This window comes from Chiloscyllium punctatum, chromosome 46 (assembly GCF_047496795.1).
Source record: "Chiloscyllium punctatum isolate Juve2018m chromosome 46, sChiPun1.3, whole genome shotgun sequence".
NCBI classification, from domain to species: Eukaryota; Metazoa; Chordata; class Chondrichthyes; order Orectolobiformes; family Hemiscylliidae; genus Chiloscyllium; species Chiloscyllium punctatum.
This window is the reverse complement of record NC_092784.1, coordinates 58419535-58445870: the sequence shown is the minus strand read 5'-3', so window position 1 is coordinate 58445870 and position 26336 is coordinate 58419535. Positions and strand designations below refer to the sequence as shown.

The 26336-nt window shown below is 52.7% G+C and overlaps 1 protein-coding gene across 1 annotated transcript; it reads right to left on the bottom strand.

Moving 5' to 3' along the window:
* Positions 1-743: 743 nt before the first annotated feature.
* LOC140468148 (glutamate--cysteine ligase regulatory subunit-like) lies at positions 744-26336 on the bottom strand. Its single transcript, XM_072564353.1, has 7 exons — positions 25947-26336; positions 13782-13853; positions 11449-11542; positions 7403-7459; positions 5706-5908; positions 3755-3869; positions 744-1227 (listed from the first exon to the last, which is right to left on the bottom strand). Exons 1-7 carry the CDS (start codon positions 26067-26069, stop codon positions 1049-1051), a joined length of 843 nt encoding a protein of 280 aa, XP_072420454.1. The 5' UTR covers positions 26070-26336; the 3' UTR covers positions 744-1048.

The window sequence follows — 26336 nt, the reverse complement described above, 5'->3', positions numbered from 1 at the left end:
TATTGATATCCTATTCATGATATGATAATTTAATGCAAAACCGCTCAAACTAATTGGTCCGGAAAGGGAACAATTTAACCTGATCAATCTCATTACCTCAGCTAGTCAACTTTTCCTCGTTAAAAAAGAAATTACAAGTTTAAATTTGGGGTGGCACGGTGGCTCAGTGGCTAGCATTGCTGCTGCTGCTGCTCAGCACCAGGGCCCCAGGTTTGATCCCACCCTTGGGCACCTGACTGTGTGGAGTTTGTACACTTTCCCCGTGTCTGTGTGGGTTTGCTCCAGTTTCCTCCCACAGTCCAAAGATGTGCAGGTTAGATGGCTTGGCCATGCTAAATTACCCAGAGTGTTAGGTGCATTAGTCAGGGGGTAATGGTTTGGGTGGGTGACTCTTTGAAGGGTTGGTGTGGACTGGTTGGGCCGAAGGGCCTCTTTCCACACTGTAGGGATTCTAATTAAAATACTTTGATTATATTTTTACTTTTACGTTCTGTCTCTGATTTCTCTCTACTCATTTATTTTCCTTCTCTTTATTTGTGTTTCTGGAATTTAATTCGCTTTAACTCCCTTGTTTCACAATCCCTCAACCAAGTTTGCTGGTCAATTTGTCACATGGCTGTTTCTGGATGTCTTAATTTATGCACAACTTTGCCCAGAGTTTCCAGGTACAGCATTGCGTGGGGTCATCCTGGAGTGCGTGAAAGCTGCTATACAAATGTAAGAATTACTTTAATATCCTATAACATGGCAACCTAGTGAGTCTGATTAACAACATAACACTCAATTGGAGTTGTGGCAATCAGCTTTAGGTAGATGCGTCCTTTGTGATAAACAATTTGAGATGCAGTTTCGGTAACTGTAAACGGTCATAGAAAGAAAACATAAGGGCCAAGTCTTAAAGAAAGAGAGGGGAGAATGACATTTCTCACAAATGTCCTTTCTCAGGGCTGATTCTCGCTTGTGTCTTCCCGTGCACCGAGCTTTCCGAACGTGAGTGAGTCAGAACCAGACTGGGGCAGCATCAAATCCAACTGCCCTTAAGGCAACCTCATTGGTGTCTTGCAGCTTGTTTCTCAGCATGGACCATGTAACCCTTTGACTTGATGATTCCTCTCTCTTTAATGATCACTGAGTATCGAAGGATCCAATGTGGTGCCCACTCATCAGCACGAGGGTCCTGCAGACTGGTACGCAAGGCTTGCTGGAAAGATCCCACTGGGAGGATATCTAGATGGATGAGACCACTTTTGTAAATCTGCGTTCTCGGTTAAAGATTCACTGTTTGTAGCATTTCCCCAGCTCTCCCCCCACCCCACTGTAGGGTGGCGTTTCTTGCATTCTTCTGGGGATGTTTGATCCTATTGATTTTCTGAAATGTGATGTGACTGTCATTTCTAAAGGAGGATTCCTATTGATTGGGAACTTTCTGGGACTGACCAGGAAGTCTCCAGGAATAGGAGGATCATCTCCATTGACAACAGCAATAACCAGGGAGAAAGCAACAATGCGCAGGCGATGAGTTGTACACAACTCGGAATTTTAACTCTGCTTCTCTCGCTCCACAGGTCCTGCCAAACCTGCTGAGTTTCTCCAGTGTCTGTTTCGGAGTTCTGTTTATGCTGTGTTTTGCTTTGATTTGAGGCAATTAAAGATTTGAATTCCTCTTAAATTAAAGCAAAAAGCTATTGACTTTATTGTGCAGATACTGACTAGTCCTTGGGCTGGGGGAGGGATGATTGATTTGACAGTCCAAAGCCATCGAATCCCGGCAGGATGGAAGCAGGCCTTTCGGCCCATCGAGTTCACACCGGCCCTCTGAAGAGCATCCCACCCAGACCTACCCTATCCCTGTATTCCCCATGGCCAATCCACCCTAACCTGCACATCTTTAGACTGTGGGAGGAAACCCACAAGGAGGATGTACAGACAGACAGTCGCCAGAGGGTGGAATCGAACCTGGGTCCATGGTGCTGTGAGGCAACAGGGCTAACCACTGAGCCACCCAAAAATCACCCAGATTGCAACAAATGGATTTTAACAGCTGGCACAGAGGCGATGGGCCAAAGGGCCACTTTCCATGCTGTAGAAACTCTCTGACTTTCTGTCTTTTAGCCTGTCATGCCCACTCAGCATCCTCCAGGTTTCACTAAGATCCCCCTGACACTACAATGACTACAGAACAAACCCTTTCCTCCCAAACTAATCCCTGAGGAACCAGCCGAGTGAACCTTCTCTGAACTGCCTTCAAAGCTGCACAATATCCCAGGGCAAACAGCAGCCAATAGGCATCTCTCAGACAACACCAGGGGCGATGGTGATGTACTGGCAATGGCACAAAGTCAGTGATTTTTAGCTTAACATTCTATGGGGCATCATTTCAAATCCCACCCATGGGACTCCTAAGCTTTAGATTTCATTCATAAACGTTGAGTTAAATTCAATTAATAAATTTGCAATTAAAAGCAAACCCATTGTTGCAAATGCTTAGTTCTGATGAAGAGTCAACAGACTTAAAGCATTAATTCTGCTTTCTACCCACGGATGCTGCCAGACCTGCTGAGTTTCGCCAGCAATTTCTGTTTCTGTTTTGGATCTCCAGCTGTTCCCTGTTTTATTATTATTATGTTGTAAATGCTCATCTGGGTTCACTAATGGGGAAGGAAATCTGCCTCACCAATCTGTCCTGGCCTACATGTGACCCCAGACCCGCAGGAAATGGGGTTGGACACTTCACGCCCCCAGAACACAGTCGTGGGCAGTGGGGGATGGGTTATAAATGCTGATCATGTGAGCAGATTCCTGCCCACTGATTGGAGACTGCTGTCTGTCCCAGCACCCCCTCCCCCTCTACCCAGTCCCACCACATCTCTGGAGGATCTACCTCAGGCTCTGTCTCTCCCGGCCGCACCCCAACACTCCCACTACCACTGTCCAAGCTGCCCAACCTCACTGTGGCCACTTCCCTACACTCATTTCCCAACTGGGTAAGTGGCCACAAGGTGGCTCAGTGGTTAGCACTGCTGCCTCACAGCACCAGGGACCTGGGTTCGATTCCAGCCTCAGGCAACTGTCTGCATGGAGTTTGCACACTCTCCCAGTGTCTGCATGGGTTTCCTCTGGCTGCTCTGGTTTCTTCCCACAGTCCAAAGATGTACAATCTAGGTGGACTGGCTAAACTGCCCTGTAATATATATGGGTTAGCAATAGTTAGAATAAAAACCATGCAGGGTTATGTTGGGGGTGTGAGACTGGTTGAGATGCTCTTTGGAGGGTCAGTGCAGACTCAATGGGCCAAGTGACTGCTTTCTGCCCTGTAAAGATTCTATTCTAACCCCCCCTTCTCTCCTACTCTGCCTGCAGCTTGGACACTATGGTGTTTCAAGTCCTCTATATCTGAGTACCTCCCCCTCTCTGCTCCCCCGGAACCATTTTCTGAACTGTTTCACCTTCTAAGGGAGGCGAAGACTTGGAGAGGTTGTTTAAAAACCGGGGGTCCATATTTAATATGGAGTACTACCTTTCCCTCTCAATCGGTCTGTGGAATTCTCTCCCCCTGAGTTATCGGGGGCTGGATCACTCAAGTAGGATTTGAACCAGACTTACTCTGTCAAGGGGGACACATGCTGATGGCTGTCAGAACCCAAGCAGGAATTTCCACGTCTAACAGTCAATCCATCAAACCAAGGGCCTGGAATATTGTTCAGATCATTGTAGAAACTGTCTGGAGAAAGCCCTGAATGAACCAATAGCTTACCTGCGGGGTCATTATGGGTCAGCAGTTGGATATTATTGTCTTTGGCGAAGGCAGCCAGGTCAGGTGGTATTACACAGCAAGAGGCCAGGTTCACCTGATTACTGCTGGGTTGTACCTGGGAGTAAAAAATATCCGGGTTAGATCAGGCAGCTGAAAACATTGGGATTCGATGTGACTGATAAAGCTACAGTACTGTGGACGCTGGAGATCTGAAAGAGAAATCAAAAGTGCTGGAGAAGCTCAGCAGTAGTCTCTGTGGGTGGAGGAAGAGAGGTAAGGTTTCAAAACGTTTTCTGTGAGGAATGTTAACTCTCTCTATCCTCTCTCTCTCTCTCTCTGCTGATTTATTTCTCTCATATTTATCTGCTCCTCTCTGATTTCCTTCACACCCTTCCTGTTGACAGAGGGTGTGGATGGATTCAATATTTCCTGCTCCTAGTGGGGACTTGATAAGAGAGAATATGCAGGCTTATTCAATTACAACATGTGTTACACTGAATCTCAGTCCATATCAACACTACATACTCACACACATAATCTCTCACACACACACAGACACCCTCTCTCTGTCACACGCTCACACAAACACAGACACTCACACAAGCTTTACATACTTGGTGACACACTCATACATGTTCACACACACATACTACACATTCCCACACACAACACACTCTGCACACACACATTTGTATGCTCACTACATAAACACACATACATATGCATACACAGACACATGCACACAGACTCGTTGACACATACACACGAACATATACAAATGCATGCACAGACACACGCATATGTGCACACACATGCCCACATAGACATGCATAGTCAGACACACATGCATATACAAATATACACACACACACACGTGCAAACACACAAACGGTCCTCACACACACACAGATGCATGCACACACTCTCTCACACATCCACACAGACACACACGCGCTCACACACACAAACACACAATCACTCACACAGGCATGCACCCACACACACCACTCTCAATACTTTACATACTTGCTGACACACACCCACATACGTGTGCACACCCACTATACATTCACACACCGCTGTCTATACACTTGCTCACACACACACACACTACACACTCCCAAACACACAACACGTTACACATTTGCACACACATATGCATGCACAGACACACATGCATGCACAAGACTCGCTGATACATACACATGGACACATATGCATCTGCATGTACATACAGGAATGCACAGACACATATATACACACATGTGCACACACTTGCCCACATAGACACGTATATGTAGTCAGGCACACATGCATACACTCACATGTGCGCACACACACAGACACACACTTTCTCGCACAGTCAGTCACACACATTCATATTCTCACTCACTCACACACAGAGACACAATGATTTTAAGCTGTTTTGGTTCTGCAGCTGCCATTGCACCTGTTGAACAGTGTGGTCAGATCAGGGGTTGAACCTGCAGTCACCCTGACCTGGGTGGGTCTGTCTGTCATTCTGGAATCCCCGATGTTTAATGAAGGGACAGTGCAGCAGCAGATGGTGATGTGATCACTCACTCTGTTGGCGATGTTGAGAGAGGAACAAACATCGGTCAAGGTGAATGCGGCTGTTCAGCTCCCAGTGGCATCATTACTCAGGCCAAGGAGGACATGGATTTCACACCTCATCAGAAACCCAGCATGTCTGGCAGTGCAGCACTCCCTCAGTAATGCAGGGGGACACTCAGGCGAGGGTTTACACTCTGGAAAGGGACACATGCTGAGCTTTGGCTGAAATCCTCACCGGCAATGGCGTATATCCATCGAGGTAAGGAATTAGGGGGGCTGTAAATGCAACAAGGCTTCGGGGGAATGGTGACGGAAGAGAAACCGGGGTGAGTGGGGAGAGGAGGGTGTGTGTGGGGTGTAGGGGTAGGGCGCATACCTGAGCATGTTGGCACAAGGCCTCCAGCACTTCCCGGTCCAAGTCTGAGACTCCGATGGATGCGACCTTCTGCCCTTGGACAAAGACCTCCAGTTCCTTCCAGTAAGGCATCAGGTCCTCCAGAGTTGGCCGGTTCTCTTCCGATAGGGCCACAACTGAGAGAATGACCGAATCCAGCTGACTGACCCCGAGCTCCGAGCAGGCTGCAATTGGAAAGGGAAAAAAGGCCCTCTGTAATTCCACGCTTCCTGAATTCGGAATGACAAATCAGTTGGATCTTTAGTTGCCCAGCCTGGGCGGCACGGTGGCTCAGTGGTTAGCACTGCTGTCTCACAGCACCAGGAACCCGGTTCGATTCCACCCTCGGGCGACTGACTGTGGAGTTTGCACATTCTCCCCTTGTCTGCGTGGGTTTCCCCCGGGTGCTCCGGTTTCCTCCCACAGTCCAAAGATGTGCAGGTTAGGGTGGATTGGCCATGGGAAATTGCCCATTGTGTTCAGGTTAGGTGCATTAGTCAGGGGAATGGGTCTGGCTCGGTTACTCTTTGGAGGGTCGGTGTGGCCCCATTGGGCTAAAGGGCCTTTTTCCACACTGTAGGGATTCTATGATGATGGTGAACAGACCCCTGAGATTAAGGGAAGGTGCACGTTGGTGGATGGCGAACGGGGCTTATGCTTAAAACATTGACTCTCCTGCTCTATAGATGCTGCCTGACCTGCTGTGTTTTTCTAGCACCACATATTTTGACAGTTAGCACCAGAGTTTAGGACACACCAGAATTACATTTGGAGGGGGTCCATGCTGAGGGGGGAGAATCTGTAACTGAACCCCTCCCCCCACCATGCTCGATACATTTAGGAGGAGATTTTCAAGGACTCGCTGGCAACTGCACAACACAGGGCGATTGCCAAGGTGAGTGGCAGCGGATTCCTCTGGGGTCGGAGCACCCACAGCTGAGGACGATGCTCATGGAGGCGGAGGTTGGAGGGAACACTGTTGGCCCAATAAGGTGCTGGAACAGGAGAACCATTTCCAACCTTCAGCGAGGATCTGGGACATGTGCTGAGGGACCCTCATGGAGTCGTGATGGGCCCGACGGAGGCCATTCAGCCCATTGAAGGTAATGGTCACCGGACAAGAGAGAGGTTGCACACCAGAACTTTACGCCATATCCACGGCCTTTTCTCCTGCTGCCACTGCGTTTTCCCAGGCAACCACAGTAGCCCGCCTGTGCACAGCAGGATCCCAGGAGCAGCAAAGGGCCCGGGCAGGCGGTGTGAAGAGGTGTCAGGTTATGAATGTGGCCCAGGGTTAAAAGCGAGTTCTGGGTTCACATCGAGATGGTGACTCTGCTGCCTGTTATCCAGGAGCAGTTGGATGGGAGCTGTGGGTGAATACCTTGGTATAATTTCCCAGCACCAACTGCAATGTAGCCCTCTCCCAGCAGTGCACTGGACAGGGAGGTTAAACCCTGTGCTCAACTCTGGAGGGAAGGCTGAAGAGACATTGTCTTGACCATGTACACCGCTATCAACAGCATCTCAAAGAGAAATCTCAGGAAAATCCTGCAGATTCTGGGAAATTCATAGTAAACAGCTCAGTTGTAATGTCAATGACTCTGAGAGTCCCAGACACACAAAGCAGACAGAGGACAGACCCCTCTCTTATGGTTCTCCCAACTGGCAATCTCACTTACCACACGTCACCGCCTCCTTAACAATCTTTAAGTCAGATTGACAGATGAACAGTTTGGCTGTGGGAAAGAGAAATATGAGGTCAGGCAGTACAAGCAATTAAAGTAAACAGATTCCTATCTCTATTCCTATCAACCCCTCCAGCCCTGCACTCCTCCCTATCTTTGAGGAGTGCCAGATGGAGTTTAATTTAGAAAATTGGAAGGTGCTCCATTGTGGAAAGGCAAGTCTTAGCAGGACTTATACACTTAATGGTAAGGTCCGAGGGAGTGTTGCTGAACAAAGAGACCTTGGAGTGCAGGTTCATAGTTCCTTGAAAGTGGAGTCGCAGGTAGATAGGATAGTGAAGAAGGCATTTGGTATGCTTTCCTTTATTGGTCAGAGTATTGAGTACAGGAGTTGGGAGGTCATGTTGCAGCTGTACAGGACATTGGTTAGGCCACTGTTGGAATATTGTGTGCAATTCTGGTCTCTTTCCTATCGGAAAGACGTTGTGAAACTTGAAAGGGTTCAGAAAGATATACAAGGATGTTACCAGGGTTGGAGGGTTTGAGCTATAGGGAGAGGCTGGACAGGCTGGGGCTGTTTTCCCTGGACCGTCAGAGGCTGAGGGGTGACCTTATAGAGGCTTATAAAATCAAGAGGGGCATGGATAGGATAAATAGGCAAAGTCTTTTTCCTGGGGTGGGAGAGTCCAGAACTAGAGGGCATAGGTTTAGGGTGAGAGGGGAAAGATATAAAAGGGACCTAAGGGGCAACTTTTTCACGCAGAGGATGGTACGTGTATGGAATGAGCTGCCAGATGAAGTGGTGGAGGCTGGTACAATTACAACATTTAAGAGGCATTTGGATGGGTATATGAATAGGAAGGTTTGAAGGGATATGGGCCACATGCTGGCCAGTGGGATTAGATTGGGTTGGGATAGCTGGTTGGCATGGACGGGTTGGACCGAAGAGTCTGTTTCCATGCTGTACATCTCTATGACTTTATCTCTGTCCCCTCCTCCAGACCCTAGACCACAACCCTATCTCTAATCTCTCCAGCCCCTACACCCCTTCCCTATCGCTGTAATCCCCTCCAGCCCCTATACCCCCTCCCTATCTGTGTCACCCGCTCCAGCCCCTACAACCCCTCCCTATCTCTGTCACCCCCTTCAGCCCCTACACCCCTTCCCTATCTGTGTCACGCCCTTCAGCTTCCTGATTTGATAAACCTTTATAAGGTCACCCCTCACCCACCTACATGCCAGCTGAAAAAGCCCCAGCCTGTTCTGTCTCTCTGTATAACTCAGACCTTTCAGTCCTGGTCAATCCTTTCTGAGCCCTCTGCAGCTTTACGATATCCCTCCTGTAACAGAGTAAGCAGAACTGGACACAGTTGGCCAGAGAGCAGCTTAAATGATGGGCCAAGACTGATCACTCCTTCTGTATCCTGACTCTGAACCAGTACAGCATTGAAGGAGGCTGTTCGGCCCATTGTGTCTGTCCTAGCTTCCTGAAGGAGTGATTTGTACCATTCACTGCCTTCTCTCAGTGGACCCTGCATGTTCTCCCATTTGAATTCCCTGATGACATCCTCAGTTGGGACCAGTCCCTCCCACACTGTCAGGTTGCACAATCCAGGCCCCAACACCCACCCACCGTGTGGAAATGTCTCTCGGTGTATCTCACTAATCACACGACATCTACAAACCCTCCTCCTCCTCCAGCAACAGGGACAGATCCACCCTCTCTGCTCTGCCAGGTTATTGTGGTTTAGAACACCTGGGATCAAATTTCCTCTCAACTTCCACTTCTCCGAACCAAACGGATCCAGTTTCTCCAACTTATCCGTACTCTGATGCTGAGAGGGTGTAGGGGCTGGAGGGGGTGACAGAGATAGGGAGGGAGTGTAGGGGCTGGAGGGGGTGACAGAGATAGGGAGGGGGTACAGGGGCTGGAGGGGGTGACAGAGATAGGGAGGGAGTGTAGGGGCTGGAGGGGGTGACAGAGATAGGGAGGGGGTGTAGGGGGCTGGAGGGGGTGACAGAGATAGGGAGGGGTTACAGGGGCTGGAGGGGGTGACAGAGATAGGGAGGGGGTGTAGGGGCTGGAGGGAGTGACAGAGATAGGGAGGGGGTGTAGGGGCTGGAGGGGGTGACAGAGATAGGGAGGGAGTGTAGGGGCTGGAGGGGGTGACAGAGATAGGGAGGGAGTGTAGGGGCTGGAGGGGGTGACAGAGATAGGGAGGGGGTGTAGGGGCTGGAGGAGGTGACAGAGATAGGGAGGGGGTGTAGGGGGCTGGAGGGGGTGACAGAGATAGGGAGGGGGTGTAGTGGGTGACAGAGATAGGGAGGGAGTGTAGGGGCTGGAGGGGGTGACAGAGATAGGGAGGGGGTGTTGGGGGCTGGAGGAGGTGACAGAGATAGGGAGGGGGTGTAGGGGCTGGAGAGGTTTACAGAGATAGGGAGGGGGTGTAGGGGGCTGGAGGGGATGTAGGGGCTGGAGGAGGTGACAGCGTTAGGGAGAGTCACGGATTGGGGGCACAGTCTCAGAATCACGGGGCACCAATGTAAGTCTGAGCTGAGGAGGAACATCTCTCTGAGGGCTGGGAGACTTTGGAACACCTTGCCACAGGGAGCTGTGGGGGCAGAGCCCTTCTGTATATTTAAGGCTGAGATAGATTCCTGACCATTCAGGGAATCCAGGGTTCCAGGGAAAGGGCACGATCAGCAGTGATCCTATTGAATGGCAGAGCAGGCCTGAGGGGCTGAATGGCCTCATCCTGTTCCCATTTCTGATGGTAACTGTACCACTCCTCCTGAAGATGGAGGACTGAGGTGTTTCGCCTTTGCCCTGTGTTAATGGTTGGCTCAGTGGATGGAATGCCCCTTGTCCGTGTCAATAGTAGCCCTTGATTGGCGAGCTCTGTAACTAGGCGGACAGTGCCTCTCCCTGATGGAGCAGTTACCTGACCCCTCCCTATCTCTGTAACTCTCTCCAGCCCCTACACCCCCTCCCTATCTCTGTAACTCCCTCCAGCCCCTACACCCCCTCCCTATCTCTGTAACTCTCTCCAGCCCCTACACCCCCTCCCTATCTCTGTAACCCCCTCCAGCCCCTACACCCCCTCCCTATCTCTGTAACTCTCTCCAGCCCCTACAACCCCTCCCTATCTCTGTAACTCTCGCCAGCCCCTACACCCCCTCCCTATCTCTGTAACTCTCGCCAGCCCCTACACCCCCTCCCTATCTCTGTAACTCTCTCCAGCCCCTACACCCCCTCCCTATCTCTGTAACCCCCTCCAGCCCCTACACCCCCTCCCTATCTCTGTAACCCCCTCCAGCCCCTACACCCCCTCCCTATCTCTGTAACTCTCTCCAGCCCCTACACCCCCTCCCTATCTCTGTAAGTCTCTCCAGCCCCTGTACCCCCTCCCTATCTCTGTCACCTCCTCCAGCCCCTACACCCCCTCCCTATCTCTGTCACCTCCTCCAGCCCCTACACCCCCTCCCTATCTCTGTAACTCTCGCCAGCCCCTACACCCCCTCCCTATCTCTGTAACTCTCGCCAGCCCCTGTACCCCCTCCCTATCTCTGTCACCTCCTCCAGCCCCTACACCCCCTCCCTATCTCTGTAACCCCCTCCAGCCCCTACACCCCCTCCCTATCTCTGTAACTCTCTCCAGCCCCTACACCCCCTCCCTATCTCTGTAACTCTCGCCAGCCCCTACACCCCCTCCCTATCTCTGTAAGTCTCTCCAGCCCCTACACCCCCTCCCTATCTCTGTAAGTCTCTCCAGCCCCTACACCCCCTCCCTATCTCTGTAACTCTCTCCAGCCCCTGTACCCCCTCCCTATCTCTGTCCACTCCTCCAGCCCCTACACCCCCTCCCTATCTCTGTCCACTCCTCCAGCCCCTACACCCCCTCCCTATCTCTGTAACTCTCTCCAGCCCCTACACCCCCTCCCTATCTCTGTAACTCTCTCCAGCCCCTACACCCCCTCCCTATCTCTGTAACTCTCTCCAGCCCCTACACCCCCTCCCTATCTCTGTAACCCTCACCTACCTGATATACGGATATCCTGTCTCTCATCAGGGTCAATCCACTCTGTTGGTTGAATCAGATTACAGACCAGGTGCTCGGGTAACCCCTGGTGAAACTGGTCAATAGAGAGAGACGTGGGAGATAAATAAAAAGGCAGTGTTAATAACTAAACCGATGTTAACCAGAATAACAGCCAAACAAATAAAGAGATCGAATGCTTTTGAATTCTTATCTTTAGTCTTTCTCTTACTCATGGTTAGAGATAGACAAGGAAATGAGGCTTAGAAATAAACAGGCCTTTTTGTGAGTGATGGGCAGTGATTGATCAGTTAGCTCAGTTGGCTGGATGACTGGATTGTGATGGTCAAAGTGACTCTGACAGCATAGGTTCAATGCCCATGTCTGCTGGGGTGGTTGTGAACATCCTGTCATCTCAACCTCACCCCTTCCCTAAGGTGTGGTGAGCTCCAGGTTTAAACAGTTACCTCTCTCTCTCTCTAATGTGGGAGTGGGACTTTGGTGACCTTCGCACAGCGCTCAGTGCTTGGACCCCAGCTATCTGAGCTTGCAGACGGCATTAAACTGGGTGGAAGGGTGAGGTGGCTTAGAGATTAAAAATATACCCAAGAAACAGTCAACGCCATGGAGAGGTGGAGCGTGGGCCCCAGAGGGTTGGGAGTGAAAGCCAAATACTGCAGGTGCCTCTGGTCTCTTTACAACATCTCAGCCAATCCAAGGCCAGGGAACAGGTCCACTATCCAATCAGGGAAGGCTGGTGGACCCTCAATGCTGGCTCGGGGTGAGCCAATGAAATGTCGTCAAGGGATGCTCAGTGATCGATTGCTCCACCAATCAGCGTGAGGGCTGATGATCAGAGGGTGGAGAAGGCAGGGTCAAGGGGAAATGACTTCTCTCAGGTCCACCCCTCCTGTGTCTAGTTGTGGTAAATCCTCCCAGGTATACAATAGGATTGTGGCTGATTCGATATTCCCAGCTGTGGGCCTGAGACTAGCAGCGATCCACTGGGGAAACAGAGGAGATCTATGATGGGGAGAGATTAAGCATTGAAAACTAGAACAGGAGTAGGTCAATCGGCTCTTCAAACCTGTTGTGCCGTTCAACAGGATCATGGCTAACCATCCAACTCAATCCCCTGTTCTCCTTTCTTCCTTCAGCCCTCAGAACTATATCTAACTCCTTCTCGCAAATCTTCAGTGCTTTGATTTCAATTGCTTCCTGTAGCAGAGAAAACCTCAGACCACCTTCCCCCCCTTCCCCCCCGACTCGCTGGGCGAAGACAGTTCTCAGCTCAGTCCCAAATGGCCTACCCTGTATCCTCGGACCATGACCTGCTGGTTCTTGACTCTACATGGTCATCGGGAACATCCTTCCCATGTCCCCCCTGTCTTGGCCTGTTAGCATTTCACAGGTTTCTATGAGATCACCCCCACCTCAATCTTCAAGACTCCAGCGAATAGAATCCTAAACTCATCCAGTCTGTTTTCTTATGTCAGTCCAGCAATCCCATTCCTGATGAAGGGCTTTGGCCCGAAACATCGATTTTCCTGTTCCCCGGATGCTGCCTGACCTGCTGTGCTTTTCCAGCACCACTCTGATCCTGATCCCAGGAATCCAGTCTGGTTAACCTTCTCTGCACTCCCTCCTTTGCCAGAACATCCTTCCTCAGATACGGGGGGACCCAAAAGGTGAAGATCTCTCAGGTACAAAGCCTGAGATATTCCCAGCCAGAGGCTCCAGCGTATTTGTCCAAGTAAGGGAGTAAACGATGAGGTGTGAATCGCAGGAAGGAAGGATTACAATCGTTAGCTTTGCCAATCATGACCCATCCCAATGAGGTCAAATAAACAATTGGCAATGAGACTAAAGTGGGGGCAGCGATTATGGTGTTGAGATGGGAAGGTCAGTGGTTAACACTGCTGTCTCACAGCACCTGGGTCCCAGGTTCAATCCCAGCCTCGGGCGACTGTCTGTGTGGAGTTTGCACATTCTCCCCGTGTCTGCGTGGGTTTCCTCCGGGTGCTCCGGTTTCCTCTCACAATCTAAAGATGTGTAGGTCAGGGTGGATTGGCCATGCTAAATTGCCCCATAGTGTTAGGTGCATTGGTCAGAGGGAAATGGATCTGGATGGGTTAGTCTTCGGAGGGTCGGTGTGGACTTAGTGGGCCAAAGGGCCTGTTTCCACACTGTAGGGAATCTAATCTAATCTAAAATGCGAGGGCAAGAGTGATTTCTCCTGCGTTGACATTGCATCTTATCGGAACACAGCATCCCGAGAGGTCACTGCAGTTCTGAGCAGAGCCTGGAATACACAGCAGCCAAGGGTGAAGACTCACCTTCCCTTCCATTCGATCAGAGTTGCACTTTGAACCCCACTCACACAAAGCAGCCTTGAGACAATCCAGGACCTGGAAAAGAGATCAGAGGGGTTTGGTTGTGATGGGTTTTTATTACCTCGAGGGGTGGAGAGATGGACCACCAGAGTAACAACATCAACCTGCATTTATATAGCATGTTCAGTGTCCCAGGAGGCATTATCACGCACAACTGGCTTGTTGGAGACTCTTTGCGAGATATGGGGACATATAATTGGAATCTTAGTCAATAGGAGGGCAAGTAAGGAAGGAGAAAGAGATAGAGTGAATTAGGAAGTGGAGCCCAGAACTCTGTCAATAACACAAACCTGGTGTGACAGACCGAGGGATAGAATTCCAAGGATGATCCTTGGACCATCCAACTCATGTTGGATCCACCATTGGGATGGGTCATGTCAACATGCCTGCAAAGGAACTAGTCTCCAAAAGTGTAATCACATACTCAGCACACAGGAGGATCCTGTGGCATAATGGTAGTGTCACTACCTCAGAGCCAGGAAACAAGTCCCACCTGCCCCGGCGGTGTGTAATAACATCTCTGAGCAGGTGGATTGGGAAATATCAATGGGCACACACAAACATTTACTGATGTTCTTCCCTGAACTGTTCAGGATGGGAGACGGTTACAGAGAGTGGTGAACTCGGCTCGGACAATCATAAAGGCCAACCTCCCATCGATAGGATCCATCTACCAGGCCCCGCTGTCAAGGAAAGGCCGCCAGCATTCTCAAAGATCCATCCCACCCTGGCAATGTTTTTCTACAACCTCTACCATCAGGGAGAGGGTACAGAAGCCTGAGCACATGCACCAGCCGGTTTTGAAACAGTTTCTACTCTACTGTTGTTAGAATACTGAATGAACTCACAAACTCTCAACATTCGCCTGTCCCTGTGTTTTTGCTGCTGTTGACCTATTATTTACATATCTATGCTATTTAACTCTATGATCTGCCTGTATTGCTGGCAAGACAAAGTTTTTCACTGTGTCTCGGGCATGTGACAATAAATTCAATTCAATTCAACGAAGGACTCTTCCTTTCCTTCCCATTGGATATTCCGGCCAAAGGCAGACTTGACTCTTTGTAACCTCCCCACACGAGGCAAGGGCGCAGGGTCTGAATTCACCGCAGCTGCAAGCTACAGGGACCCTCCAGCTTTACTAATGATACAGCATGGAAACGGAGCCGTTCGGCCCATCTTGTCCAGAGCGGTGCAAACCAACTGAGCCCCCAAGGCATCCAGGTAGCTGAGGCATCCACGTTTAGGTCTGATGGCATGGAGTCCGATGATCGAGGCTCCTCAATGTGACCAGGAATCTGTCCCACTCTTGCTGACCACGCACTGGAATGGGGTAACAAGTCAACCCTCACCTATGGCCAGTGATAGGAACACGTTCGTTCTTGACTAAGGTGGGACCTTGAACTGGGACAACACTGGGTCATGAAGTGGGGACACTGCCCACTGTATCTGGTTGGGGAAGCTTACTACACAGCGGTGTGGGTGAGAAGGCCCAACTCTCGGAGCGGGTTGGAGATGCTGAATCGTTGCTCTCCTTGATTTCTTTCCCTGTCCACGAGTTGACAGGTGGGACTGCTGGCAGCTGACTCTCGAGCTGATGAGGTACCTGTCCACACACGTTCGCATGCCAAAAGCTCACACCTGTGGATTTGCAAGACCAAACATGCGACTGAAGACAAGCGCCCTTTTTTTATTGGCAATGACTCACGGTCCTGACTGCCTTTCCGTGTTCTAAATCATCACCAAGCCTTCGTTATACACCCATTCCTCTCCAGAGCATGGTACAAAAGGTTTCCCTGGGAAGCTCAGGACACACACACACACTGGGCCAGCTCCCTCAAGAGCCAGCTCTCAGTCAGCAGGCTGTCTGACTCTCCCATTTACTTTCCCCCCCCACCCTACCGCCTAACTGCGGTAGTGCTTATTTTTTCCCCCAGCCCCCATGTTGTGTGTGCGCATGTGTGAAACACAAGGTGCACAAATCTTTATTCAATTTCCACCACCAGGAAGAAAGTAAACACCCGAGTGGCCAGTGACAAGCACTGCCCTTCACATCAAAGGGCAATGCTGTGTGATCAAAACAGTGAAGGGGAGGGTAGGGACTAAATCAAAATAGAGTTGGAGGGAGAAATGATGCACTCCACTCCCTGCGGCGCCCACCTCTCCCTGAACGACTCCAGGGTGTTGGTGGACACCGCGTGCTCCTTCTCCAAGGACACCCGGGCTCTAACGTAACCCCGGAAGAGGGGCAGGCAGTCGGCCCTAATGACCCCGTCCACGGCCCGCTGCCTGGACCTGTTGATGGCCAGTTTGGCCAGGCCCAGGAGCAGACCCACGAGGAGGTCTTCGGACTTGCCCTCCCTCCTCCGTACCGGGTGCCCAAAGATAAGGAGCGTGGGACTGAAGTGCAGCCAGAAACAGAGGAGAAGGTTCTTAAGAAAATCAAAAAGGGAGTGCAAACGCCCACACCCAATATATACATGGTCCACGGACTCCACAGCGCCACAGAACAAGCAGTTGGGCTGGGAGTCCGTGAACCACCGCAATCTGCGGTTACAGGGGACTGCTGCGTGCAGCACCCTCCACCCCAGATCCCCGAGAGAAAGGGGGAGGACTCCCGCGTAGAGAGCCCTCCACTGGGGATCTCCACCGCCCGGTGGCAAATGGGCACGCCAAGGCGTGTCCGGACGGTGGATGAGGGAGAAGAGGTGGACGGTGTGCAGCAGCAGTCGATACAGGGCCCTCCTTTTTATGTCCCTAAAAGCAACAAAATTAAAATTCCGGAGGCGGCTCAGGTTGTGGGGCACAGGCTCCCGCGGGAAGTACGGGACCTTGGGGCCAATGTGAAATTCCGTCCAGGCCGGGGTGAGCGCGGACGGGATCCCACCGCACACCTGAGCGTCCTCCAACCGGTGCACTACGTCGGGTCTGAGCACCGTCGTTTTAAGGCGTCGGATGGCGGTGGCCACGTACCGGACGTCTACCGCTGCCCTGCTCGCTATGTCCTGCGGCAGCGTCCAGCCCAGGCCCCCGGCACCCAGCACGTCCCTGACCCTGGTCACCCTCGCCGTCACGGCCCTCCCCTCCGACAGCCACTCGAACCCGCGAGTACGGAGGTGCGGATTCCTGAGCAACGGCTCCCTGACGACAGCCGCTACTCCAGCCGGAGAGTAGGCGCGACGCGATTCGACCATGTTCCAGACAGTGATCAGGTCCTGGTAAAAGACAGGCAGCACCTGGAGGGCGACCTCCAAACCATCACGGTCGACGAACAGGAGCTGCGTGTCGTAGTTGAGGTCACGCACCTGGCGGAAAAAATACGTCGCCAGGGCGCACCACCTAGGAGGAGGCTCGACGTAAAGGTATCGCCGCAAGGTCTGAAGGCGGAACGTCGCGACCTGGGTGCGGACACACACCAGCGACTGACCGCCCTCCTCGATAGGGAGACTCAGAACCTGCGCGGCGACCCAGTGCATCTTTTTGTCCCAAAAGAAGTCGACCAACGTTCTCTGGATGTCAGCGACAAAGCCAGGAGGAGGGACCAAAGTGACCAGCCGGTACCACAGCATGGCGGCCACCAGCTGGTTTATGACCGACTCGACTCCTTTAAGATAGCACTCGGAGCAGTCCTGTCCAGCGGCCTAGGCGAGCCGAGACTTTGGCCTCCAGCTCCTGCCAGTTGGCCGGCCAGGATTCCTCAGCCGGACTGAGGTAGACCCCCAGGTAGAGGAGATGGGTGGTACTCCAGCTGAACCCCCGTAACTCCTCCAGCAGAGAGTCCACCCGCCACGGACCGACCAGTAGTCCGGAACATTTGGCCCAGTTGATCCTGGCGGAAGACGCCGCCGAGTACACGGCCTGGCACTCGCGCATCCTCCCCAGGTCAGCCGGGTCGGTGAAAGTGAGGAGCACTTCGTCGGCATAGGCCGAGAGGACCACCCCCGTGCCCGCGCCGCACAGAACCAGCCCCGACAACCTCCTCCGCAAGAGGCGCAGGAAAGGCTCCACGCACAGGGAATACAGCTGGCCGGACAGGGGGCAGCCTTGACGCACTGCTCTCCCGAAGCGAAGGGGCGCCGTCAGGGACCCGTTAACTTTAACCAGACACTCTGCGGCGGCGTACAAAAGTCGGATCCGGGCGACGAACCGCGTCCCGAACCCGAACGCCCGCAGAGTCCCGAGCAGGTACTCGTGATCGACCCTGTCGAACGCCTTCTCCTGGTCGAGAGACAGGAAGGCGCTCGGCAGACCAGCCCGTCGACAGAAATGGATCAGGTCCCGGACCAGGTGGACGTTGTCGTGTATCCTCCGGCCCAGGACCGTGTAGGACTGGTCCGGGTGAATCATGTGGGCCAGCACGGAAGCCAGGCGAGAAGACAACACCCTGGCGAAGATGTTGTAGTCCGTGCTGAGGAGGGAGACCGGACGCCAGTTCTTCAAAGAACGAAGGTCCCCCTTCATTTAGACACTCCCCCAGGACCTGTGCGTAGTCGTTCCCCAGGACGTCCCAGAACGCCCTGAAGAACTCCACAGTCAGCCCGTCCAGCCCCGGGGTTTTGCCCCTCGAGAGCCGGTCGAGGGCACCGGTCAGCTCCTCCAAAGTGACGGGAGCGTCGAGCCTTCCGGCGTCCTCCGGGCTGAGCTGCGGCAGGTCCTCCCACAGAACTCTGCGAGCGTCCTCGCTGGATGGATCCGGAGAGAACAGAGCCGTGTAATAGTTTCGGACGTGGGCCCTGACGCCCTCCGGATCCGAGACGAGGGACCCGTCGTCGGCCAGCAGCACAAGGAGCTGCTGACGGGTGCCGCGCCTTTTTTCCAGCGAGTTGAAGAAGGGGGAGCCGTGGTCCAGGTCCTGGAGGAGCTGGATCCACGACCTCACGTACGCGCCCCGAGCCCCGACGAGCTGCAGGTCCCGGAGCGCGGCCTTCTTCTCTTCGTACACCCCGCGCAGGGCCGGGTCCGCGTCGGGCTGACCGAGGCGTGACTCCAGGTCGAGCATCTCCCTCTCCAACTCCACGATCCTGGATTTCCGCCTCTTGGTCGACCCCCTCGCGTACTCCTGACAGAAGACGCGGACGTGAGCCTTGCCCACGTCCCACCATAGCCTCAGGGAGGGGAAGCTTCCCCGCTTCCTTCTCCAGCCGGCCCAGAAACGACTAAATGAGTCCCGGAACCGCTCGTCCTCCAGCAGCAGGTTGTTAAAGTGCCAGTACGCGGAGCCGAGCCTGGCGCCGAACGGAAGGAGTTCCGCCCACACCAGGTGATGGTCCGTGCACGACACCTGCCGCGTGGAGGCCTTCGGAAAACAGGAGGCGTACGCCCGCGAAACGTACAGGCGGTCGATTCTGGACGCTCCGACCCCAGGCCTCACGAAGGTGAAGGCGATGGAGTCGGGATGGAGAGTCCGCCAGACGTCCACCAGGTCGAAGGACTTGACCAAGTCCCCCAACCTCTTCCCCGACGCGCAGCCAGTGCGGGTACCGCCGTGGTCACTGCCCTCGAGGACGCAGTTAAAATCTCCCCCGAGGACAACGCACTGGTTCTCGTCGATGGAAGCGAGATGAGCGGACACTTCTCCGAAGAAGCTCGCTTGCCTCGGCCCAGCCAGGGGAGCGTAGACGTTCACCAAGTGAAGCACCGCGCCCCCCAGCCGAACCGTCAGGTGAAGCAAACGGCCTGGCACCGGCTCCCTGACCCCCAAGATCTCCGGCTGAAAATGCGGGGCCAACAGGATAGCCACCCCGCCAGATCTGCGGGTGAGGTGACTCATGTCGACCCCCCCTCGCCACTCCAGGAGCCAGGTGGCTTCGTCTCCCGGGGTAGTGTGGGTTTCTTGCAGGAAGCACACTACATACCTCCCGTCCCGAAGGACCGAGAAGGTCTGGAATCTGCGCTGTGACTCCCTGCTGCCGTTGATGTTGAGGCTGGCTATAGTCGTCTCCATGTCGGAAGCGTTGTGCAACCACCACCAGTACAGTTAAAAACCTATATACACATTTACTGGGAGGACGAGGGAGGGGCACAGAAATCCCTCGCCCTCACCAGGAGCGCCCCCAGGAAGTTCCTGACTCACTTTCGCTTGTTCACGTCAAGCCCAGGCACCTGGCAAGCAGCGTGGACCAACCAGTAAACTCTTTCGAAGGAGCTCCAGCGGTCGAGCGCCAGTTGGGCTCTATCCTGGCGACTCAGAGTTTCTTCGGCAAACTTCCGGAGTTCCTCGAGGGGGAAAGGTGGGGGGGGGGGGGGGGGGGAGATCAGTGGGGGGCACCTGGGACTCAAATGTCGCTACAGACAGAGTCCGCGTCATCCCCAGTGTCCACCATCGATCCTGAACCCTCCTCCGGGAGTCACCCTCAGTCACCGACCCCTCCCCCACCCGCCTTGGTGGTCATGGGGCCCGAGGTTTCCCCATTCCCCCCAGCCTTTCCCGGAATACGATTGGCTGGGGGAAGACAGGTGGTGTGGCCAGGGTGGGGAGGGTCAGCCGTGTCACTTCCTGCCCTGCCCCTGGTTTATCAGGTGATGTGCTGGGCTGGGCTGGGCCCTAGTTCCCTCTCCAGGGCCCAGAGGCACGGTTGCTGTAGGAGGTCGGGTAGCGGTGGTTCCACCCCGGTTAGTGCCAGGGCTCGGCTCCCCCTGGGCCAGGTGTTGAAGCCCCAGGGGTCTCTGTATCGGGGTGGGGGGTGGATGTGGGAGTCAGTGGGACCAGGATCAGGTATGGGTTTGGGGGTCAGGGTTCTCGTGCTGGGGCGGGGCAGGTCGTGGTCTAGGTGTCGGGGAAGGGGATACAGTGGTCTCCCCGTGGGCGGGCCTGACACGTTGGGTCTTTCTGAACGCCTTCTGACCGGCTGGACGCTCTCCCCCTCCCCGCCAGAGGCATTGGAAGCCTCTGGCTTAGCCCCCAGTGCCGGGGCTTGTGGTGTTGACTTCGGGGGAGGGGGAGTGGGTGCGGTGGCACCACCACCAGCTGTTGGTGTGGGCTGGGCAGCCTTCTGGGTGGGGCAGTTTTTTTCTAATGTGCCCCACCTCATGGCACAGGTGGCACTGCACACCGTCCGCCGTCCAGAAGGCGCGGTAGGTCACGCCCTCGTGGAGGAGGGTAAATGAGCCCTCGGTGACCTCCTCCCGGGCCAGGCAAATAAACACCTGGTGTCGGAAGGAGTAGACGTGCCGGAGGGCGGGGTCCTTCAGACCGAGCAGGAGCAGTTGGATCCCTGACCGGATCTCCCCCAAGGTGGTGAGGTGGGGGAGAAGGAGCTCGTTGGCAATGAAGGGCGGGACGTTGGAGATCACGACCCTCTGGGCCGTGACCTCCAGAGGGTCGACGGGCAAATGTGTCCCGCCCACAGTGAGCCCCCTCTCCACGGCCAGGTGGACCGCCTGCTCGGTCTTGAGGAAAAAGACGGCCTTCCCATACATCCTGGCTGCAGTGACAATGGCCAGTGGGCCGACCATGCTAGCCATGGCCTTGCTGCAAGCCTCGATGGTCATGTTGGGGTGGGGATAGGCCTTTACCCCCAGGCGTTTAGTCAGGTGCCTGAAGGGGGTCATGGTTGCAGCCGGGGTTGGGACAGCCGAGCCTAAGGCAGCGGTTACCCTGGCGTAGGTGCGGCTGGGCCCCGTGACCTTCGGGCTTCCCATACTCTGCTGTTGAATGTTGGTAGGCCTCAGGCAGCAGCGGTGGAGGTGGGCCTCTGGCAGCAGCAGTGGCGGAGGTCCTGGGGAGGTGCCCAAGGTGAGTCCCAGGCAGCAATGGTGGAGACTGGCCTCGGGCGAGTCCCAGGTAGGCCCTTGGTCGCAGCGGTGGGGGCAGACCTGTTGGGGAGGGTCCCCAAGGCAAGTCCCAGGCAGTAGCAATGGAGGTGGGCCTCCAGCAGTAGCAGTGGTGGAGGTCCTGGGGAGGGGCCAGAGGCGAGTCCCAGGCAGCAGCAGTGAGGCAGGCCCCAAGCTGTAGCAGTTGAGGCAGGTCAGGGTTGGGTCCCAGAGACCAGCATTGGGAGTGGGCCCGAGGTCAGCAGCAACACTCCCTTGACCTGGGTGATGCCCAGGCTGCAGCTCCAAAAGCAGGCCCAGGGCTCAAAGGCTCCTCCTTCCTCCTTCCTCCCTAGAGCTCTCTCAATGTGGGGCAGCTGGTCCAGGGACAGTCCCCTTCCTCTCAGACACAGTCAAGGAGGAGAGTCCTTGAACTCACACACACTGATCCAGCTCCCTCAAGAGCCAGCTCTCAGAGTGAACAGAATCTCTCACCCTCCTGTTCATTATTATTTTTTCTCTTTTTTTTTGTCGAGTGAACTGAATCCCTGCATCCCCATTTTTTAAAAAGCTTTTTTTACCCCCACACTTCTGCCTAATTGCGGTAGTGCTACCCTCCTGTTTATTTTTTTGCTTTTTTTTAATCCGGCTCCCTCAGAGCCAGCTGTCAGGGTGTCAGTATCTCTGACGCTCTTGTTTTTTTTTAAAAGGAAACATCCGAGTGGCCAGTGGATCTCCTGTTTATTTTTAAAAATTTTTTTTCTTAACCCCCACAATACCACCTCACTGCGGTAGTGCTACCCTCCTGTCTATCTCTGTCAGCCAGGGCTCCCTGATTGGACTAGATTAACAGCCCCAATCAGGGAACTCATTGTATGATGCCCATGGGGCTGACCTGGTGGCAAAGTCCAACATGGTCAAAGACCCCTCCCACCCCATTAACGCTCTCCGACAACCTCTCCCAACAGGCAGAAGATACAGAAGCTTGAACACATGCACTAACAGGTTCAGGAACAGCTTCTTCCCTGCTGTTATTAGACTGATGAATGGACCCTCTAGCTTCCAATAATGGTGAGCTTGCTTTGTATACCTCCTGTGCAGTGTAACCTGTGTGCCTCACTCTGTCCAAGCACCCTATGATCTCTGTATCCTTGACTACTATGATCTGCCTGTACAGCTTGGAAACAAAGCTTTTCACTGTACTCAGGTACACATGACAATAAATCAAATCAAGTACTTTGAGGGCTATGTACAAGCCGACCACATTGGCATGGAGTCACGTGTGGTCCAGCCCATGCATGGGTTACAGATTTCTGTCTTAATACAAATTAATGAACATATCTTTTCCACAACCATCTGAGAACCTTATGCTCACTTTTAATAGAAAACATGTTTATCGCCTACATTCTTCTCAAACTGAGTTAAAATCCTTAACCAACCGCACAGAGGGATATAAAATCGCGTTCTCTTGCCAATTATTCCAGACTTACTCAGCCGACCATTGGTAAATATTTTTCTACTTGATTGGATTTATTCAGTGTTAAAAATCTTTACAACATAATGACGTGCTGTCCAATTACTGTACAGTCATCTCTGGAACAGAAACAGTGTAAAGTGGAAGGGATAACAAAAACAACCCCACTAGATGCAATTAACATCTGGTCAAACATTGCCTGAGCACAATAATCAATAGCACTCTGAGGTAAAATGGAATTTGATACCCTTAATGTACAACTCTACTCAAGAAAACTTTTGTTCAAGTCTACAGTGGAACCAAACGCTCCTAGCTTGATAATAGTGGTGGTAATGCTTGTATTGATTATTGGTCACTGATGCCAATTTCCTAAGGTCAAAGGTATTGCAAAGATACCGCTCTTAATGTTTGCCCTTTTTTTGACACTTTTTCCTCTGCTGTTCTAAATGTGCAAACTCACGTTCAGTGTGGAACTTAGAATGGGACGGTTGTAGTGTGACAAAGATGGAGGTGAAAGGTGAAACCCTGCCATAGCCCCACCAGACCACAAGACTGTCCCCTTGTTAGACAGTGATGACTGGTTGGGGAATTTAAGCTGAGGGTCACCAGGCCTCAAGCGAGGGGGAAGAGTTTGAGAAGGAGAGTCTTTCAGGGTCACCTCAGCCAGTTTGGGAAGTGAACCCATGTTGTTGGCTTTACTCTGAATTACAAACCATATGGTAATCAGCGTTGCTGCCGAGCAGGAAGATGTCTGAAAGACAGCCCTCGCTCTGCATGGTAGTGGCCCTTTCTCTGAAACAGAAGGCTAACATTAAAGTCCCAGCTGCTTCAGAGGTGCGTCACAACGCAGTAGAAATAAATATCTTTAAGACGAGAATTCCGCTTTTTGCTCTTCTTTCCACCATGGCTACTTTAACTCACTCTTCCCCTCACTCGGGGACAGTCTAATTTTACACAATGAACCTCCTATCCCTCCCGTTCAAAAGCACTGACATCAATCTGTGACTCTCCCTGTTGTCGTCAATGCTGGTCATGATGTTGGCTGGAAAGAGATAGTAAATACATCAGTATGGAATTGGATCAATCATTTCTTTGCAGTCCACCACTCATGGGTGTGATCTTTCCCAAAGCTCCTGCTATTTTGAGGTTTGGAAACTGTTCGGGAGAGCTGAGGGAGCCAAGGTCTGTCAAAATAGGAATACCGCTCCTGTAATCTGACCTGCTGTTACTGCCTTGGTCCTTATCACTCCAACATTATAGCTCCAGGGGCTAATGGGGGTCCCATCACCCCCATTCGTCCCCACTCATGCTATCATTCCCACTTTCAGCCCCCACTATTCCACTCCCAACCCCCATCATTCCCATTCCCATCCCCCACTATTCCCACTCCTAAACCTCACCAATCTCATTCTGAAAAATGTGTTGCTGGAAAAGCGCAGCAGGTCAGGCAGCATCCAAGGAACAGGGGAATTGACGTTTCAGGCATAAGCCCTTCTTCAGGAATGATTCCTGAAGAAGGGCTTACGCCCAAAACGTCGATTCTCCTGCTCCTTGGATGCTGCCTGACCTGCTGCGCTTTTTCAGCAAATCATTTTTCAGCTCTGATCTCCAGCATCTGCAGTCCTCATTTCCTCACCAATCTCATTCCCAATCCCCACATTCCCACTCCCAAGTCCCACTATTCCCAACCTCCACCGTTCCTATTCCCAACCTCCTCCGTTCCTACTCCCAACCCTCACCATTCCCACTCCCTCACCATTCCCACTCCCAACCCTCACCATTCCCACTCCCAAACCCCACCATTCCCATCCCTCACTGTTCCCACTTCCAACCTCCACACCCTTCATTCCCAGTCCCCTCCCCCAGGCCTCCTGGTTCAGAGGTTGTAACACTACCATTGCATTAGATTAGATTCCCTACAGCGTGAAAACAGGCCCTTTGGCCCAACCAGTCCACACCGACCCTCTGAAGAGTAACCCACCCAAACTCAATTCCCTCTGACTAATTCACTTAACACTATGGGCAATGTAGCATAACCAATTCACCTGACCTGCACATCTTTGGACTGTGGGAGGAAACCGGAGCACCCAGAGGAAACCCACGCAGATACGGGGAGAATGTGCAAACTCCACACAGACAGTCGCCTGAGGCTGGAATCAAACCCGGGTCCCTAGTGCTGTGAGGCAGCAGTGCTCACCACTGAGCCCACAAGAGCCATAAAAAATAAGAGTGACATGGACCCCCCATACCATAGACCTAACCAGGGATGTAGACAATGGGAGAGGGTCTGCTCACTGGGGACATTCTGATAAGGTTAGATAAAAGAAGCTTGTGTGGATCATATCCTTCAGGCTCAACAGGTCTGCATCGATTTATATCCATACTACAGTGTCCTTGGAAAGAAGGCAGTTTTGAAGGAGGAAGGCCCTTTAGCCGATTTAATTTGTTTTATGCATTCACAGGCTGAGGGTGTCACTGGCTGTACTGGCTTTTATTGCCCATCCCTGAATGCCTAGAGGGGCAATTAAGTGTCAACCACATTGCTGGTCACCAAAGGGTAGCTTTATCATGGAATAACTTGCATCTATATAGCCACACGTAGATCAGACCAGGTAAGGATGGTAGTTTCCATCCTCGAAGGAGATTAGTGAGTCAGATGGGTTTGTTTCGACAATGGAATCATGGCCATTATTATGCCCTTAATTCCAGATTTTTTTTAATATATTGAATTCAAGTCCCACCATCTCCCGTGAGCAGGATTTGAATCTGGGTTCCTGGGTCAACAGCCCAGCAATAATACCCCTAGGCCATTGTCTCCCCTCAGTTGAATCGCATCCCCCTAGAACATCAGGTTGAAGAGATGACAGAGATAAATGTACTACCTCTTGAGCTGTTGACGTTGGACACTTCTTCATTGATCCACACCACCTCACCACGTTACCCGTGTAGACACTGATCGTTTTCATATCTTCGAGAATAGAGATTTCGTTCTTGTCTTCAGTCATGTTTGCCGGCAAGGTGCTTTCTGGCAAGTGCTGGAGGTGCTGGTTTTTATCTGAGTGAGTTCAGCTGTGTTGATTCTAACAGAGTTCCTCAAACACTAATAGAGCCACAAGTAATTCCTCTCCTCTAATCGGTTTATAAACAGGGAATTCCTGCTCGAAGACATCACTGAGGCACACCCACGTCAGGGGAAATACAGACGAGGAGCCAGCCAGAAGAAAGCACAGAGTTTAAGGACTGAACAGTCAGCTCCAGTGGGTGGGACTCAC